A 21,104-nucleotide genomic window follows, 5' to 3' on the forward strand; every position below is an offset into this window, starting at 1 on the left:
TAATCATATTCGTAGTAAGCTCGTAACTAACTCGTACTCAACACGTACGAAACTAGTCTATATCGTGCTAACATCGGTATGATTTCGTAGTGACATCGCGCTGACATCGTACTAAACTCGTAGTAATCATGTTCGTAGTAAGCTCGTAACTAACTCGTACTCAACACGTACGAAACTAGTCTATATCGTGCTAACATCGGTATGATTTCGTAGAGACATCGCGCTGACATCGTACTAAACTCGTAGTAATCATGTTCGTAGTAAGCTCGTGATGTGCTCGTATAACATCGTGTTGGTGTTGTGTTTCTTAATTCACATCAAACATAAGTGTTCACTTTCTGTTGCTCGACAGTTTAGCTTGGGGATCAACCAGCAGTTAATATCTTCGTCCTACTTTGTACTTCACGCTTGCGTACCTCAACTGAATCTGTGTTCCCTGTATAATAGTTTATAGCCAAATAAATACTTTTTCTTGCAGACCTGTTTGTTTTGTTGCATGCATAAGACTCTCAAATGCATTTATATGTGCATTCAAACCATTTACCACCTCTGCATCCCCCCTCCACTCCCCCCGTTATTGCTGAATGCGATGTTTAACAACAGACTCACACGCACGCACGTACGCACATTCAAAGCTCTAAGTTGATAGATTCATCCCGAGTATCCCTACTGTTTATTGCTTACTTTGACACTAAACACAATTTGTTTTAACTGCCGAACGACTCAATTATATATCTGTTCCTTTCTTCCAGATCTGCAAACATGGAACCCGAGGTGCAGACGTTCTCCTGGGTGGACTATCTCCTCTTCTCCCTTACTCTCGTTTTCTCAGCCTCCATTGGAGTTTTCTGGTCTGTGAAAACGAGAAAGAAGATCACCCAGTCTCCAGACCATCTGCTAACAGGCGACCGGAAGTTGCAGATATTTCCAGTGACGATGTCACTGGCAGCCAGCTTCTTGTCCGCCATCTTTATTATTGGGGTACCGACGGAGGTTTACGTGAACGGTGGCATGTATGTCTGTATCCTGTTCAGTTATATACCGACCATGGCCGTAGCAAGCATTTTCTTTGTACCGATGTTCCACAAACTGCGGTACACAAGCGCTTATGAGGCAAGTATCCATTCGGTATCATTTCGTATGATTGGTTTCAAATTTCTTGGACCGCACCCGTGTTTTAGTGGTTGGTAGTGACAGCGACGTCAAAGCCCATTTCATCTCAGCTGTTCAATTCTTGATAATATCTGTTTACAATTTGCGTTGTCATTGCCCCTTAGAAATTTAGAAGCTTTTGGTATAATATATGGTGTGCCATGTCTGCGTAGCTGGCGTCCACGATATGGGTCATACCGTGTTTATCAGATACCCCAGTTGTCAGATACCCCAGTTGTCAGATACCCCATTTGTCAGATTGTGGATTTACCTGATGTGGTAATGGACCAGTCCTCATGAACATAATACACTTAAATCTCTACAGTGAAGGTCAAATTAATGCGTTTGAAGTTAATGGATAGTTTGAAATTAATTGATCTACTCAGATACAATAGATTATGCATCGTATTATTTTCTGCCCGCATAGATTTAACTAGTGAACCATTTGATCATGAAAACAACTTATATTTGAAGGTTCCCAACTCAGCTTCTTACGAGGATATTAAGTTTTCTCGATGTACATGTTTTGACTAAATCGTGCATATATTGTCGGAGATATCTGATTTTGTCACATACATGGCATGTTTGTAGAAAGTTGACTTTGTTACATCGCATAGACGTACGCCCTAGGTACACGTTCCATATAACCTTTACACCACGAAGAAGATTGGCAGTATTGTCACATGCTTTCATTACAAATTGAGTTAAGAAGTTTATTTGGTGCTATTTGTGTGACCTACGTTAATGGATGTTTGTGAAAAAACATTCAGCCGTGATTGTATAAATTTTATATAAAATGTAAAAAACATAAGATATCAACTTCAAATGTCATAACAAAATACATCTTGTAAGTTAGAAATAATCTCAGAATTCATTTTAACTGTAAGAGCTTGATTATGGACTAGACACCACAGGGCACACCAAGGCAAGCCAATTAACTATTAACTTATAACATAGAAAATGAAAAGGAGAATCAGCATGAGAAATATGAGTTTTTATCATTATATATATCTTATTCACAGTGTTGAAACACAGAAGTGGATCTTTTTTTAATTTATTTGTTTGTTTGTTGTTTAACGCCGTACTCAGCAATAATCCAGCTATATGACGGCGGTCTGTAAATAATCGATTCTGAACCAGACAATGAGGTAATTGACATCATAAGCATCGACCTCCGCCATTGAGATAAGATGACATGGATCAACAAAGTCAGCGAGCCTGACCAAACGTCCCGTTAGTCGCCTCTTACGACAAGCGTGGGTTGCTGAAGACAAATTCAAACCCGGATCTTCACGGGACGTAAATTCTTTTCAAAACCACCAAAGAAAAGCGTGTTTTAGTAGCGACAAGTCTTATAGACTCATGCGGTGTCTGCCCAATGGAGTGTGATCGGGAAAAATGTCACCACTTAGGTAACAAGCATTGGATAGTGGAAGAACTCAACCGTAGCATTTATGATTTTAAGGTATCTGACAAATGGGTGAGACCCTGATATGCATGCAATGTGTACCCCCTTGTTGTCGGAGGGACCCCTGCGGACGTGAGCTGACATACACGGTTGGTTGGTTGGTTGGTTTGTTGTTTAACGCCGCACTCAGCAATATTCCAGCTATATGACGTCGGTCTGTAAAATAATCGAGTCTGGACCAGACAATCCAGTGATTGACATCATGAGCATCGATCCACGCAATTGGGATCGATGACATGCATCAACCAAATCAGCGAGCCTGACCACCCGATCCCGTTAGTCGCCTTTTACGACAAGCGTAGTCGCCTTTTACGGCAAGCATGGGTTGCTGAAGACCTATTCTACCCCGGAATCTTCACGGGTGACATACACGGGATCTCCAAACACCCCTATACAGTAGTGGACTAAGCCACACTCTGTTAGGCGAGATATTTCAATGTGTTATGTTACAGTGTCTCATTAGATATGTGGAATTTTTAAAATGCAAAAGTATATGTGAAACTGTCATTCATTTGTCAATTATCTGACACCAAAAATGAGAACAATGCATAAGGTAGATGCCGAAATATGTGCAAAACATGTTCAAAAAGTTATGGCGCTCTGGCCCTTCCACAGTGAAAGGAAGGCTGATGTGTATCAGGTGCGTCGTCTCTTTAAACCGTGAACGCCCCATAAAGTTTGAACACTGCTAAGGATATATTTTCCAAATTTGTTTGGTTCTTATTTTTGCACCTTACATGGGCGATGTTATTTTCAGTCAGGTGAAAAACATTACAAACGCATTGTCGTTGATTGATATTTTAGCAATTCTGAAATAACATCTGAAGTGGATCTGAAGTGGTCACGAATCGGAATTTTACCATGACGACATCATGCGATGCCCAACTTGTGAAAGACCTCAAATAACCCATGACAATGGAATTCCTAGCCTATACAGGACACCTGTGTGCTGGATAACAGTTAAGGCGTGTGTTGAAACCAAGTGACGCTAAAATAGCACGATAATATGGATCTTGCGTGGGAATTAAGCAGCGCTTTGAGTGAACACTTAATGACTACCTTTAATACACAGGTCAAACTAACCTGCTGAATGGTTACAAAACCAATGTTTACGCTATAAATGACAGCTATTATAGGGAAACTCTTGACATCCACAAAACAAAATGTCACATTCTGGGTAAACATTTCAATTGACAGTGAACAAGACTACCCATATCCTGTCAAACATGACCCTATTGTGCTGTACGTGTTTTTAAAAAAAGGTTTACTTACGTACAAAGTAATGGGATCACTTGTGCAAGGGCGGTCCTTTGTATTATGCTCTGGAAAGTGTGGGATGGAAAATCTCTGTTGATTTTATATGAAGTCACATACGTTCATTAGTATGCATTTTTCGTGCGGTCCATTGTGTTAGACTCGGGACGATTATGAAATATATAAACAGCTGTCAGTAATTTATGCTGAAAGTGATGAATGGGCAAGTGGTAGCTCTGAAACGTCGTTCAACATCTTTCCGAGGCAAGAGAGTTAACTGACAATAAAAGTCCAGTATCCACCCTTGCCGAACTAGACTGGAATTATGGAGTTATATTTTGGCTGGACTAACAAGCCTTTGCATAGTCCAATCGAAATTGCTCAACAAAATCGACATCCGGCTCGAAAACTGCCGTGCAGATTTCGGTCGATTGCAGGATTTGCAAAGCATGTGTACCGTCAACGAAGCGTCAACAGATATTTTCCAAATCCTTTCTTGTCTAATCAAGGTGCTCACGTGATTTGATGTACTTTGATAAGTAAAACCCGTTTTATTACAAAATAGATCTTCATTATCGATGGGATCATCTTGACTGGGCGCAGCCATTTTGTTTGAAGCAAATACAAGTGATAAGAGAGGTGGAATCTGATTGGTCAATAGAAGGGACATAGAAGGGACATAACTCGTATTAGTCACTGGGGAGCACTACGATCGAGCCATTCCAGCAGTCAGTTAACTCCATTGCCTCGGGAAGATGCGTTACAAGACTAAAAGAAGTTCATAAAACTGGTGTCATGTATGCTGAATATGTATCTTATTTTTTAGTATCTTGAGAGGAGATTTAACAAGGCCATCCGGATAATGGGATCCCTGACATTCACGGTAGAGATGGTAAGAATCTAATTTCTTACGTTCTAACAGTTATATTTTTTTATCAGTGTGGGGATAACATTCAAACGCGTGCCAGACCGTCAATTAAATAATATGCTCGTTTTAACAACTGAACTTAATGAGAATAATTTATACCTGAACACTTTTAAAATGAAAGACGATTACAAAGGTTGATTAATACATTTTTTATCAATTGTCTTAACTTATTTGATTGTCATTGGAAAAGAATTAATTGTATCGTAAGTGACCGATTTCAGGCAAGAGGACCGAGTTTGAATGATAATGAACCAATGAACTATTTACCGTTGACTCAAAAACATTAATGACACCATTGTTTGTGTCAATATAATAAACAACAGTCTCTAGTAGTCATAACCATTTGAGACATTTTCATCATTAACTTTTGGTGTTACTGAAGCAATAATTTATAAATAAATGAATATAGAAATATTATTTTAGATGTAGAAAAAACAAAAATTGTCCTTTAGATGAATATTTAGATTATTAGATTATTTAGAGTATTAGAAGTTCTATATCAGATCCCTGGGCGCATCATACGGAAAGATGGTATTTTTTGTTACCTTGCTAGGCTCAAAGGCATAACAGAAGGACTGGTCCTCTCGGAGTCAGTATATTGGGTCTGAGAGGGGTATGAGTTTTAAACTGCTGCATGTTATTTCAATGGACTAACACAATAAAACTGGCTTTTGTCTGGGCCAGTACCCGTCGCTATATAAGAGTCAGATAATCATTTCACCACACCTCACCTATATTGTAGAGGGTATGCCTAAGTTTCATAAATTATATTATATATAATGCCAGATACGAGGGCTGGTCACAAAAATCTAATCTAACAAACAAAACCAACAATTGTGTGTGAAACTTCAGGTAGCTGCATAGGTTGTAAAAAGGGGATAATAGCGTGTTTACGTATCTCTCACGCATTTCATCACATCGGAACCAGCTTTCATGTGAGGATCGCTCATAAACCCTGATTCCCTGCCTAGCACATCTCGGAAGCTTGACAACTGTCGCTGCTGGGTGAATATGAGGGCTGATGAAAAGGTTCTAAGCCAAACAAACAAAACCAACGATTGTGAAAGTGTTTTTAATTTTATGTTTCAACATAATCTCCCTGCTTTTCAATTCAATTCTCATATCGATAGTGAAGCTTTTCAATTCCAGTTTTCTGAATAGACCCTGAAAATCCATTCACGGCAGCTTTGAGGTCATCGTTGTCGTCATAGCGCTTTCCACGAAGGTGTTCTTTCAGTTTAGGAAACAGGTGGAAATCATTTGGTGCCAGGTCTGGCGAGTATGAAGGGTGGGGAAGCTCATCGAACCCACATTGTCGCACAGCAGCCTTTGCAAGTTGAGAGGTGTGAGAAGAGGCATTGTTTTGAAGCAGTAGAACTCCAGCAGTCACCATTCCTCGCCGCTTTTCTTTGATAGAATCACTCAGGCGATGAAGCAAATCAGCATAGGAGGCAACGGTAATCGTCTTCGGACTTTCTAAATAATCAACAAGGATCACACCCTTTGCATACCAGAATACAGTGGCAATAACTTTCTTCACTTGAAGATCTTGAAGACTTGAATTCCTTTGGTGCCGGAGAAGTGGAATGGTGCCATTCCATAGGTTGTCGTTTTGACTCGGGATCATAGTGGTAGACCCATGTTTCATAACCCGTTACTAATCTGCTTTTGAATTTGACGAAATCCTCCTATATAAGCTCATTATTGTTTATGGCATTGTCCTATAGGTGAGGATTTTGAATCTGTGGCACCCAATGAGCAGGTTTCGTATTCATCTGTGGATCCATGGCTTGGAACTGAGTCTTCCCCAAGTTTAGCAATGGTAATGCGTCTATCTGACAGTTTTTCTATCTCCTTGATTTATAGTGGAATAGCCTGGGCACTTATCCCCATACACTTGTGACATGCGGTCATGAATTTCTTTGGGAGTAAAGTAAAAAATTTGATGACTGCTCGTTCTTGTCAATTTTTGTGTCCAGTTGGCCCCCTCACGTTCAACTGGCTGTCACTAACACACAAACGGCTTGAACAGACCAAATACACTTGCAATGAACTACACACACAATGTACTATACTGACTAGCTCACTGTGTTGTGGCCCACATTTGAAAGTTAGTCAGGCTTAGAACTTTTTGATCGATCATGACCAGCCCTTTACATGAATATGTTTATTTTGTCTTGTAGATTATATATATGGGCGTTGTAATGTACACTCCTTCCCTGGCGCTGAGTCAAGGTAGGTATATACGCTATACCAGTATATACAATCGCACGGTTAAATTTGAAACCACATTGTCATTATAAACATGACTGCAATTGGTCAACTTTCAGAAATTTTGTATCCTTCCTCATCATGTTCTGTAAAAGAGGCACATGTTATATTTGTAGTCCTCGTGGGGAAACGGGTCAGAATAACCTCATGCACTCTCTTGCTGGTTGCAAGAGGCGGTGACTTGCGTTGCATGTCATCGTACGCCGACGGCGTCGGACGTTGCTCATAATATCAATCACTGTTTTGTTAGGCACAGACTCGATAATTAACAACGTGCCAGAACAGGTGGCGCGGGCATCATAGGAGCCACAATTAGGTGTGTTAGAAATCAGTGGTCATGGGTTCGAATATCAGATTCGCCCTGATTATGTTTCTTGATTTGTCAGCACCATTGGGTCGTGAGTTTCCCATGTGCGGTAAACAGCGTCGAATGCCTGCATCGCTTCGTGCTTTCCTTCCACATCAATCTGACATGCCGTGTTATAACTGCGATACTGTTCAAAACGGAGTTACGCCTGCCTTCCTGCCTTTGATCGGTAGTTTTGTATTTATACTTAATTGACGTGTAGACGAAGTAAACAGCTTGATGTTTATTTCAGTAACCGGACTTTCAATGGAACTATGTATACTAACGGTGGGACTTGTCTGCACGTTCTACACTACCATTGTAAGTACTACTGCGACGTGTCTAAAACAAGCATATTGATTACATAAATTCTATCGTGGCATACTTGTTCTTCAAACTCGATAATATATTGCAGTTGTATGCTATATTGCAGTTGTATGTCATGTTGCAGTTGTATGCCATGTTGCAGTTGCATGTCATATTGCAGTTGCATGTCATGTTGCACCTGTATGTCATGTTGCACTTGTATGTCATGTTGCAGTTGTATGTCATGTTGCAGTTGCATGTCATATTGCAGTTGCATGTCATATTGCTGTTGTATTACGTGTTGCAGTTGCATGTCATGTTGCAGTTGTATGTCATGTTGCAGTTTTATCTCATGTTGCAGCTGTATGTCATGTTGCGGTTGCATGTCATGCTGCAGTTGTATGACACGTTGCAGTTGTATGTCGTGGTGCAGTTGTATAACATGTTGCAGTTGTATGACAAGTTGCACTTGCATGACATGTTGCAGTTGCATGACATGTTGCAATTGCATAACATGTTGCAGTTGCATGACATGTTGCAGTTGCATGTCATGTTGCAGTTGCATGACATGTTGCATGCCATGTTGCATGTCATGTTTCAGTTGCATGTCATGTTGCAGTTGCATGCCATGTTGCATGTCATGTTTCAGTTGCATGTCATGTTGCAGCTGCATGCCATGTTGCAGTTGCATGTCATGTTGCAGTTGTATGACAAGTTGCAGTTGCATGACATGTTGCAGTTGCATGTCATGTTGCAGTTGTATGACATGTTGCAGTTGCATGACATGTTTCAGTTGCATGTCATGTTGCAGTTGCATGTCATGTTGCAGTTGTATGACAAGTTGCAGTTGCATGACATGTTGCAGTTGCATGATATATTGCAGTTGTATGACATGTTGCAGTTGCATGCCATGTTGCAGTTGCATGTCATGTTGCAGTTGCATGTCATGTTGCAGTTGTATGACAAGTTGCAGTTGCATTACAAGTTGCAGTTGCATGTCATGTTGCAGTTGCATGACATGTTACAGTTGCATGTCATGTTGCAGTTGTATGATAAGTTGCAGTTGCATGACATGTTGCAGTTGCATGACATGTTGCAGTTGCATGACATGTTGCGGCTGCATGTCATGTTGCAGTTGTATGACAAGTTGCAGTTGCATGACAAGTTGCAGTTGCATGACAAGTTGCAGTTGCATGACATGTTGCAGTTGAATGTCATGTTGCATGTAATGTTGCGGTTGTATGTGATGTTGCAGTTGTGTCATGTTGTATGTCATGTTGCAGGGTGGTATAAAGGCTGTTGTGTGGACAGATGTTTTTCAACTGTTCATCATCACTGGAGGGCTACTTGCCCTTGTAGTACAAGGCGCCCTGGATGTAGGGGGACTAGGGAAGATGTTCGAGAGGGCCACCTTAGGGGGAAGAATGCCATATTTTGAGTAAGAATTGTTTTGCTAATACAGATCCGTGTTTTGTATTCTCATGTTCTTGATCATCATGATCATCATCTATATTGTATTATTATTATGTACAGATTAAAATAAAAAATAGAGCAAAGAGGGTTTGGGTGATCCTGGCACAGTCAGGCTTATCATCAGCTCAGGGCCCTTGCCCCCTCTACACGCAGCCTAGACAGCGAATGGGACTTCTCCCAGGAAGCGCTGCCTAGTGAAACCCACCCAGAACTTTTCGGAGAATGTGAAGACTCCCCAACACTGCAGTCTTCTGCATTACCCAGAAGGGCTGTATTCCTGGTAGAAAACCCGGATCATCATCATCATCATCATCATCATCATCATTATTATTATTTTAATTCGCCAGCTTCAATCCTGACCCCTTCGTGAGGAACAGCTTCTGGACTCTGAACATCGGTGGTTTCTTCACCTTCCTCACAGTCTACGCGTCAAACCAGGCCACGCTACAGCGATACTCAAGCGTGAAGACCCTGAAAGGAGCGCAACTGTGAGCATAGGATGATATAGTAGTGAGAAAGTTGGGTGATAAACAAGCTATGTTTCCAAAGTACAGCTCGTTCACCGTTAAATTTGTTTGCGAACGAACAGCCCAAGGTTTCAATTGTTACATTTAGCACGGTTAGGGCAACCTAACTTTTGCATTGAAAAGACGGTATGTTTACCTCTATTCTGCCATGACATAAAAGCGAAATCTTTGTTTGCGTTGGTTGTCGGCCATGATTGAGGAAACCCCGATATCCTCACATCATCATTATTTTCTCGTATGCATGACAGTCATTGAATGTGTGCAGTATAACAACAGATAACATCATGAAAGGGCGCCTCAAAAGAAACAAAACAGAGTCGCAAGGTGCTATTCTACACCGCACGTCACTATTCGACCCCACACCGCACTTTGTGACCCAAGGGATATGACGTCAATATAGATATACAAAAGTGCAAAATATCAAGCTCATTGTGGTTCCGAAAAACTAGAACACACTCTCGAGTCGATTTCTGTCTTGTTTTCTGCCCAAAATGTATTGTCATACATACTGGCATTAGTGCTGAATTAGCACACTTTGTAAACTTTAATTGTTTAATTAATCATTGAGAAAGAAGTCGAAGAAAGAGAAGAAGAAAGAATATGAGTTTCCGTGTTGATACGGCCGTGTTGATAAATCAGCTCTTTAAGGGGGTGGGGTGGGGTGTGTGGGTGGGGTGGGGTGGGGTGGGGTGGTATCACTATTGGAAACCTCTTAATTACCAATCTTAATCACTACCAATCAAAATCGATTAATTTTCAAGTTCATGGTACAATTGGGCCTTATGCCACTTTGAACGGTACTTCAATAAGATCAAGGAATGTCGGTTTGATGCAGGTGCCAGTGATTTACCTCTTTGGTAATAACGACGAGCATAGGTATGGTTCCGACAAACCTAGAGTGAGTGAGTGTGTGAGTATGGCCTTACGCCGCTTTTAGCAATATTCCAGCAATATCACGGCGGGGACACCAGAAATGGGCTTCACACATTGTACCCATGTCGGGAATCGAACCCTGGTCTTCGGCGTGACGAGCGAACGCTTTACCCACTGGGCTACCCGATCACCCCGACAAACCCAGAAACATTATCAAGGCGTCGTGGGATTCGAACTCACGATTCAAGATATTCCGGAAAGCATAAGGGAAGCAACTCTGCACATCGAATCGCATTAAACGAATTGACCTCCTGTGCACTCAGATGTGTCAACAGCTTCTTGCGGCTTCGTGATGATAAGTTATATATCACCTTCATCACCAACAAGTAATTATGACAGTTGTTCACCAAATATAACCAAAACTATAGCTAGTGGAACATTCTGCTGATCTTAGATTTGGAATACTGTCAGGGACATTCTCGCGATCTCGACCTATGGAAACGAGCTAAATATACCCCAAACACGAGAATGCGAGATCGCGAGATTTGGCAAAAGTCTCGCGTTCTCGCGTTCTCGCATTCTCGTGTTTCGGGCATATTTACCACCAGAGACCTTATACCGATATATGGTCTCTGTTACCACGTTTCCAAAGGGAGAATGCGAGATCGCGAGAATGTCCCTTACAGTATTCCATACTTAGAGGTCTTTGAATAGAAATTCAATTCAACTGTACGTAGGTAAATCTCCTTTGACTAAAATATAATCATGATTAAAAAAGTCGAATTTCTGTGAACGCATCTCATCCAGGACGTAATCTTCGGGGGACATGGGGTAGCCAAATGGTTAACGCGTTCGCTCGTCATGCCGAAAACCCGGGTTCAAGTCCCCAATGTGTGAAGCTCATTTCTGGTGTTCCCTTCCGTGATATTGTTAGCATATTGCTTAAAGCGGCGTAAAACCATACTCACTGATTCACTGTCTCACTTAATTAACAACCCCGTCAAAGTGTGCAGTGACGACACGGTTTTATCCCCCAGGCGTTCAGCCTTGGCTTACCAAAGAGTGAATGACTGAGTAACGTCTAACGCCTGTATAACCAGAATATCATTTATATCACGGCGTGGTAACTTAATACAGGGAGTACAGTGCTGACAAACCAAGGATCAGAATCGTGGCATCCGGGGTAGAATTGGTCTTCAGCAACCCGTGCTTGCCGTAAAAGACGACTAACGGGATCGGGTGGTCAGGCTCGCTCACTTGGTTGATGAAAGTCATCGTATCCCACCGTGCGCGGCTGTTCATGATGTTAATGAACACTGGATTCAAACTAATTAGAACAGGTCATGGCTCGATTCGTTACGTACAACGACGATGCAGCTGGAAAAATGTTAAACAACATGCTGTCACTCATTTGATAGAGGCGGTGGCGTAGCCTTGTGGTTAAAGCATTCGCTCGTAACGTCGATGAATCAAGTTCGATTCCCAAAAAGGGTACAATGTGTGAAGCCCATTTGTATCCCCCGCCGTGGTACTGAGTGAATATTGCAAAAAAAGCGGCGTAAAACAATACTCACTAACTCATTTCATGTTTTTTTGGTCTCTTTAGTGTCCTCTGGCTGACCTTGCCTATCGCCGTCATGAATATGCTTCTCATCTGTGCTGTCGGCCTTGCTATCTACGCGCGCTACCACGACTGTGACCCGTTTCTCAGCGGGCGAATCGCCAAACTTGACCAGGTATGAAGTTTCAATTGTTTAAGCTACACACAATTCTGGCACCAAATGTAAAACTTAAATGTCCAAGGGAAGTCTAGTTCGTAACGCTGTGCCATGAGTGAGTGAGTTACTGAGTTGGGTTTAACGCCGCTTTTAACATTATTCTAGTCTATTCTAGGGAGGAAAGCCCGAAGTGATGCAGGTCTCAGACGTTTACCACTTCGATGAAACCCTCGAGCACGGGTATGGTGCTTACAAACCTAGAAACATAATCGGGGCGAACCGGGATTCGAACTCACAATCATAGGTTTCTGGTGTGCCCAAGGGACGCAACTCTGCACAGCGAATCTGTATCACATGGTGATATGCAGGGCGCGATTGTATCGCTATATATGATGGATACCCTCTCTTTGTATTCACGGATCGTATCGCTATATATGATGGATACCCTCTCTTTATATTAACAGATTGTATCGCTATATATGATGGATACCCTCTCTTTATATTTACAGATTGTATCGCTATATATGATGGATACCCTCTCTTTGTATTCACGGATCGTATCGCTATATATGATGGATACCCTCTCTTTATATTAACAGATTGTATCGCTATATATGATGGATACCCTCTCTTTATATTTACAGATTGTATCGCTATATATGATGGATAACCTCTCTTTGTATCCACGGATTGTCCCGCTATATATGATGGATACCCTCTCTTTATATTCACAGATTGTACCTCTATATATGATGGATACCCTCTCTTTATATTCACAGATAGTACCGCTATGTATGATGGATACCCTCTCTTTATATTCACAGATTGTACCTCTATATATGATGGATACCCTCTCTTTATATTCACAGATTGTACCTCTATATATGATGGATACCCTCTCTTTATATTCACAGATAGTACCGCTATGTATGATGGATACCCTCTCTTTATATTCACGAATTGTAACACTATATATGATGGATACCCTCTCTTTATATTCACAGATTGTACTGCTATATATGATGGATACCCTCTCTTTTTATCACAGATTTACCCGCCATTTTGATGGATACCCTCTCTTTATATTCACAGATTTTACCGCTATATATGATGGATACCCTCTCTTCTCTTTTCACAGATTGTATCGCCATTCTTGATAGAAACTCCCTCTTTATATTCACAGATTGTACTGCTATATATGATGGATACCCTCTCTTTTTATCACAGATTTACCCGCCATTTTGATGGATACCCTCTCTTTATATTCACAGATTTTACCGCTATATATGATGGATACCCTCTCTTCTCTTTTCACAGATTGTATCGCCATTCTTGATAGAAACTCTCTCTTTATATTCACAGATTGTACCGCTATATATGATGGATACCCTCGGCAGTATTCCTGGCCTACCTGGACTATTTGTTTCCTGTATTTTCAGCGCTTCACTCAGGTAGATAAATACAAAATGCTAACACAGTTTGGTCGATTGTGAACCTCAATATTTTGTAGTAGTTTTGTGTGTGTAGAGTTTAACCAGTTTAATCCATTCCCCGTCCTTGCGGAAATCTTATTTTCTCGGACGAATACTGCTACACAGGTTACATAGCTATATAGGAAATACTCAGTAAAATGATTCGTTTATCCAGGAAAATGTTAATTCTTAAGCCGTTCGGGGGCACGGGTGGCCCAGTCGTCTAAGGCGCCGCGATTCGCTGTGCAGAGTTGCGTCCCTTGGGCACGCCAGAAACCTATGATTGTGGGTTCGAATCCCGGTTTGCCCCGATTATGTTTCTAGGTTTGTCAGCACGATACCCGTGGGCTTTCCTCCCACGTTAAGCTGACACGCCGCGATATAACTGGAATACTGTTAAAAGCGGCGTTAAACTCAACTCACTCACTCACTCACTTAAGCCTTGCAGATTAATAGCGTTGAACTGTACATGTCTATATTCTCGAGGCAACACCATAAGGCAAAGATCACCGATGATGCCTGTCATTTGGAACGATTTCGTGAATATGAAGGTGTTCATTGACTAAATTATCTTTGCTTGTTTAATGATTAAATCACGTCTTTGTTGTTAAGCCGAATTCAGTGCATTTGGTTTCAGTACCGTCTCATCAGGAGTGAACTCCCTTGCCGCTGTGTCTATATGCGACTACCTGAAACCTGCCCTATCATTATTTGGGAAGGATCCCTCTAACAAAACACTCTCTGTACTCTCCATGGTGTGCTGTAAGTTATATTTTATATGACGTTGTATATGTATCTTACAAATTCGAAACGGATATTTTCATAAAATCAATATATCGATACGTAATTTCTGATTGATTAATTAACAGTCATGGTGTAAACAATGTCGTTGAAAACCGCACACGATAATAATCGAACAGAGAATGTTCGATGCTACCGGGGAAGAATGACGCAATACAATATATACATGCAGCAGAACAATCGTATTTCCGGGACTTGCCGCGGATGTTTTCAAACAGATTATTACAACTCCATTCAGCAATAAACGGTTGATTTTGCAATGAGAAGCGTTATGTGCAAATGGACAACGAACAACAATACAATCATGTCTGTGTTAAACTCCCAGTATTAAAAGTGTACATAAATTTTGGGAGCCATGCGTTACCGCGCGAAGTAACCGAAATAACGCTTTTTCGAAGAGCGCAATAGCGATCGATCACTGTATGTATATTGTAATGGATCATGTAAGATATGCATTTGTGAGAACGCATATAATAATTGACAAATAACAGTGTGAGAAAGCAATTAGGTCACGTAACAATTGGAAATCAACATAAAGAGTAATTAGATCACGTTATCACTGATATTTAACATTGGAGGTTATGAATGTATTCATATGAGCATTGCACATTACCATTAACAATTATCAGATCATGTAATAGTTGATAATTAACATTTGCAGTTATTAATAAGTTCATGTAAGCATTATGTTTAACCATAAACAGTCATTAATTAGTAATAACGTTATAAATATATTATTAGTGAGTGAGTGAGTGAGTATGATTTTACGCCGTTTTAGCAATATTCCAGCAATACCACGGCGTGTGACACCAGAAATGGGCTTCACACATTGTACCCATGTCGGCATACATAAATACATTATTAAATAGTAATAACGTAATATTGATGACATTGACAGTTATTAGACCACGTTATTGTTGAAAAATTAACATAGGCTTTTATTAATTAGTTCACATAATCATTGCCAACTAAAATTAATAATTATTAATGTGTTCATGTAATTATTGTCAACTAACTGTTATAAATTAGTTCAATATTAATTGGAAGTTAATAAAAGCAATATTATTATTAGTTCACTCGAAATGGACAATTTTGTCTTCGGTGACCTACATTTTCAAGTACAAAATACATTGTTTGATATATTTGTTGTGGGGTTGTTATTGTACTCTCGGGAGGACCTGTTACTAAGCTGCAAATTGTGATGCTGCGAAATGTTGTATCTACTTCAGTAAATGCGATAGATGATGTGAAAGTATCCCATACTGCATGATTCCCTTATCGGATTGGGGGCACGGGTGGCCCAGTCGTCTAAGGCGCCGCGATTCGCTGTGCTGAGTTGCGTCCCTTGGGCACGCCAGAAACCTATGATTGTGGGTTCGAATCCCGGTTCGCCCCGATTATTTTTCTAGGTTTGTCAGCACCATACCCGTGCTCGTGGGTTTCACCGATGTGGTAAACGTCTTAGGCCTGCATCATTTCGGGCTTTCCTCCCACATTAAGCTGACACGCCGCGATATAGCTGGAATACTGTTAAAAGCGGCGTTAAACCCAACTCACTCACTCCTTATCGGATTGACCTTAACTGCATGCGCATGGACATGTATTTGAAACGAAAAGGTACATCTTTTTCAATTATGATATAACCATAAAAAAAATATCTTGCGAAAGAACAGATATAAAAGAATGTGATTTAAAGTCACACAATAATGTGTCATAGCGGTTTTAGATAGATTTTGTCACCGTCTTTCTTTATGACCATAGAAGTAACGCGTCCCTGAACATAACCCTATTGGAAGCCATGATTCTAACACGTGTTGTTAAATTACAGAAACCTTCACAATAGGAGATGACTTCATGATTCATTATTTATTTACATTTTGTTTGTTTCTTTGTTTGTTGTTTAACGCCTCACTGAAATATTTCAGCTATATGATGGCAGTTTGTAAATATGCGAGTTTGGACCAGACAATCCAGTGATTGATATCATGAACATCGATCTACGCAATTGGGATACGATGACATGCATCAACCTGACCACCCGAACCCGTTGGTCGCCTCTAACGACACGTACGTGTATAGGCGCCTCTTTTGTGAAGGGGGGCACGGGTGGCCCAGTCGTCTAAGGCACCGCGATTCGCTGTGCAGAGTTGCGTCCCTTGGGCACGCCAGAAACCTATGATTGTGGGTTCGAATCCCGGTTCGCCCCGATTATGTTTCTAGGTTTGTCAGCACCATACCCGTGCTCGTGGGTTTCACCGAAGTGGTAAACGTCTGAGACCTGCATCACTTCGGGATTTCCTCCAACATTAAGCTGACACGCCGCGATATAACTGGAATAATGTTAAAAGCGGCGTTAAACCCAACTCACTCACTCACCCACTCTTACGTGAAGCATGGGTGGCTGAAACCTACATTAACCCGGATCTTCACGGGTGATTTATTTACATATAACTTGAACCCTTTCACTGCAGCAATATTTTACGGGCTCCTGACAGTTGGCCTGGCGTACGTCGCAGGTATCGTGGGGAGAAGTGTACTACAAATTGGTCTAAGTGTCTTTGGAATGCTGGGAGGACCGTTGCTCGGGCTGTTCTGTAACGGAATGTTCTTTCCCTTCGTTAACTCGTGGGTAAGTCTGGTATACATGTATATACAGTGCAGCCCCGTTACTGTTCGTACGGAAGCCTTTTAGGGCCATGTCCAAAACAATTCATATCTCTATTAACTGGAAATTTCCACTTAGTATCTGGAAATTTCCAGATACTAAGTGGAATTTTCCAGATACTAAGTGGAAATTTCCAGATACTAAGTGGAATTTTCCTGATACTAAGTGGAAATTTCCATATTTTTTTTTACATGGCCCTAAAAGGCTTCCGTATAAAAGGCTTCCGTATGTTCGCAATGAAAGTATCTAGATGTAAAAATTATACAAACATATACTATATCATCGGTAGTTTCGCGGTTCTTATTATAGAGTAATATTTCTGTTTATACCTGATGTTCCGACCAGTACTCCTCCGGAAGATTTTCGGATTAACGTGTTCCATGTTAACGGGGTTAACTATATAAAAAATGACAATATAGATCGCGAAGTTGTGATGTTTCACGATAGGCTGTTCCAGAAAATGTATACATGAGAGATACATTCAACTGCACACATGTAAATGCAGTCAGCTCAATTCCTAAATCAAAGCACGATGTTGCATAGGTCATGAGGACTGAGGGTTTGCCTAGTGTTACAACGATCCCTAGTCACGTCGAAGGTTCAGTTCCCACGTACATGGAGGTACAATGTATGAAGCCCATTTCTGTTGTCCCCTCCATGATATTGCTGGGGTAAAATAATACTTACCAGTGACAAGATGAAATGGATACGATTTATCAGGACGACCTTCACTTCAATCTTTTAGTCCGTTTTCCGCAGCCATGAAGTTCTTTAATGACAACATTTTGAACGATGTCAACATTAATTTTTCAGAATTTCCAATCTATTTACTCTTACATCTACACTCCAAGACACTTGGGCAGGCCAGAAACTTATGATTGTGGGTTCGAATCCCGGTTCGCCCCGATTATGTTTCTAGGTTTGTCAGCACCATACCCGTGCTCGTGGGTTTCACCGAAGTGGTAAACGTCTGAGACCTGCATCACTTCGGGCTTTCCTCTCACATTAAGCTGACACGCCGCGATATAACTGGAATACTGTTAAAAGCGGCGTTAAACCCAACTCACTCACTCACACACCAAGCAATCTTCATCAAACACCTGACACTATCTATTAATGCCCCTGTGAAGCCCCATTATCTCTGCATTCTAGTATCGGTACTCAGTACTTCCCAGTACTTCCCATAACACGATTACTTCCGATTCACCCACTGACACTGAGTTATCGAAGTTTCATTGGGTGTGTGTCTTTGTAAAATTTCAATTACTTTGTAATTTTAATTCAAATACTGTACTCAAGTAGACACTAAAATATAGTCGGACTTCTAGAACGTTTAATTTGACTAGTGTTTCACCAAGATGGCACCACTTTCTACTTTCTGCGTCAGTATTAACATTATCTAACATTAAGCTGACACACATGTGGCCCTGTCATCTGAGAGACTGCACTGGCTATGTAGAGTTGCGTCCCTTAGGCACTCCATATCAGATGTTCAGGTGAGGTGAAATGGGGTTTAACGTCGTTTTATTGCAATTATATAGTGACATGCATGCACGTGTGTGTGGCTGCTTGTACTAGTCGATACTAATGCCATTGAGATACCATGCTGTTTAACATGAATACCCCACACAGACACAGTATACCACTCCTTGTTTTAGCCCCTTATAGCCGAGCGCCAGGCAGTGTAACAACAAGTACCATCTTTAAACGTCTTTTGATGTAACGCGGCCGGGGATCGAACCTCGGATCTTCCGTTCTCCAGATGGATGCTCTTCCACTAGACCACGAAGGTGGTCATTCAGATAATCAAACTTTGTCCTGACCAATGTCCTTGCCTTGTCGACCGCCTCCGTGGTCTAGTGGTAGAGCGTCCGCCCGGAGAGCGGAAGGTCCGGGGTTCGATCCCCGGCCGCGTCATACCAAAAGACGTTAAAAGATGGGACTTGTTGTTACCCTGTCTGGCGCTCGGCATCAAGGGGCTAAAACAAGGACTGGTCGGCTCGGAGTCAGTATACTGTGTCTATGTTAAACTGCGGTATGGTATCTCAGTGTGCTAGCACTATAAATCGGCATCAGTCCGAACTAGTACTAGCAGCCACACACACACACACACGCGCGCGCGCACACACACACACACACACACATGCACGTCGCTGTATAAGTGCAATAATCTTGGACGCGACGTTAAACCCCATTTCACCTCACCACCACTTCACCACCACTTTACCACCACCTCACCTTGCTTTGTCAACACCACACCCTGTCCTGGGTGTCTCCGAAGTTAAATGAGTCTTGGCCCTAAATCACTTTGGAATTTGTCCCCTGATATTACACAAACACACGTTGTCGTGATATACCTGAATAACTTTTAAAAACAGCGTTAAACCCAAATAACTCATTGACATTATATCCACTTAACTGTCACTATTAACCATACGTTTGCAGGGAGCTGGTGCCGGGTTGACTAGCAGTCTGGTCGTGTCCCTGTGGCTTGGGGTGGGCGCTGCTCTGAATCCTGCCCCGCGGGGTGCCTTGAATCTGGTCACGGATGGCTGCACCCTCGACAGCAGCAATGTTACCACGACAGCATTATCTGCTTTTTCCATTATCACAGCTTCCATAAATGATACCAGTGTTCTATCTGTTACACGTGGTATGTAAGTATAGTGTCAAACGAAACGTCTTGATATAACTAACGGGTACCGTATTCGACGTAATTAGCGCCCAGGGCGCTCTCAAAATTAGAAATAGGGGGCTCTTATTAGAATATTATTTTGGTGTAAAAAACAGAGTTGAAAGATAAATTTCGTGGTTTTTACTGACAGCCTGAAATGTTTATATACGAGAGATATATTTTTCCAGAAATTAATTGCCCATAATTAAGGGTGCATATAACACACGAGTGCGTATTATACGCGAATAAATAAATCTTGTCTACATTGATCAAAGGGGTGCTAATTGGGATTGTTCTCTAGCCAATATATTAGCAAATATCGCCGTGGGCGCTTATTAGAGCGGGGCGCTTATTACGTCGAATGCGGTGTGTTTGTGTATTGGCGGATAGTGTAACTGACGGGTATGTTTTGGTAGATATTGTTATGAGGTAAAACTGCATGCAAACAACCTTACAAAATGTAACAAATTATACCTTAAAAATAATGATTACCGTTAGATAGCTTCATCGGTGTGATTGTTTGATAAAAAGACATGGCGACATACAATCTGAACGTTGAAGAAAAAACAATGGAAATCGATGGACACGCGTTACTTTCGGCATTACTTCGATACTATAAATGACATTCAAATTAAATAGCAGAAACAGAACACTTTAATCACGGGTGTCCCAGTCGTCTAAGGCGCCGCGATTCGCTGTGCAGAGTTGCGTCCCTTGGGCACGCCAGAATCCTATGATTGTGGGTTCGAATCCCGGTTCACCCCAATTATGTTTCTAGGTTTGTCAGCACCATACCCGTGCTCGTGGGTTTCACCGAAGCGCTAAACGTCTGAGACCTGCATCGCTTTGGGCTTTCCTCCCACATTAAGCTGACACGCCAGTGATATAACTGGAATACTCACTCACTCAATGGGGACAACTCATGTAATGATCCACGTGTAACCCGTCACTGATATGTAATATTTACATCGTTTCAGTGACATAATAGACAAGATTTACAGTCTATCGTATCTACACTACAGCACTGTGTCGGTCATAGTCGCCATCGTTGTGGGTATTGTTGTTTCTAGTCTAACAGGTAAGAATACAAGACCCAATATGTTTCTTTAAATCATCTTTAAAGATTTGAAATATACTCATCACCACGGTGGTAGAGTCTAGGGGCGAAAGTCACCA

The 21,104-nt window shown here is 41.4% G+C and overlaps 1 protein-coding gene across 3 annotated transcripts in view; it reads left to right on the forward strand.

Moving 5' to 3' along the window:
* Window positions 1-21,104, forward strand: part of LOC124138596 (sodium-coupled monocarboxylate transporter 1-like) — a 53,016-nt gene that overhangs the window by 24,644 nt on the left and 7,268 nt on the right. For all 3 annotated transcript variants that reach the window (XM_046505326.2, XM_048397815.1, XM_046505327.2), the window contains exons 2-13: window positions 753-1,113; window positions 4,701-4,766; window positions 6,986-7,037; window positions 7,673-7,740; window positions 9,009-9,163; window positions 9,546-9,686; window positions 12,205-12,334; window positions 13,679-13,767; window positions 14,426-14,550; window positions 17,061-17,218; window positions 19,700-19,911; window positions 20,906-21,006. In XM_046505326.2, coding sequence (XP_046361282.2) covers window positions 763-1,113; window positions 4,701-4,766; window positions 6,986-7,037; window positions 7,673-7,740; window positions 9,009-9,163; window positions 9,546-9,686; window positions 12,205-12,334; window positions 13,679-13,767; window positions 14,426-14,550; window positions 17,061-17,218; window positions 19,700-19,911; window positions 20,906-21,006 — 1,648 coding nt within the window. In that variant the 5' untranslated portion in view covers window positions 753-762. The remainder of the gene's footprint in view (window positions 1-752; window positions 1,114-4,700; window positions 4,767-6,985; window positions 7,038-7,672; window positions 7,741-9,008; window positions 9,164-9,545; window positions 9,687-12,204; window positions 12,335-13,678; window positions 13,768-14,425; window positions 14,551-17,060; window positions 17,219-19,699; window positions 19,912-20,905; window positions 21,007-21,104) is intronic.

The sequence above is a fragment of the Haliotis rufescens genome, unplaced genomic scaffold (assembly GCF_023055435.1).
Source record: "Haliotis rufescens isolate VD_foot unplaced genomic scaffold, xgHalRufe1.0.p SCAF_17, whole genome shotgun sequence".
In the NCBI taxonomy this organism is placed as follows: Eukaryota; Metazoa; Mollusca; class Gastropoda; order Lepetellida; family Haliotidae; genus Haliotis; species Haliotis rufescens.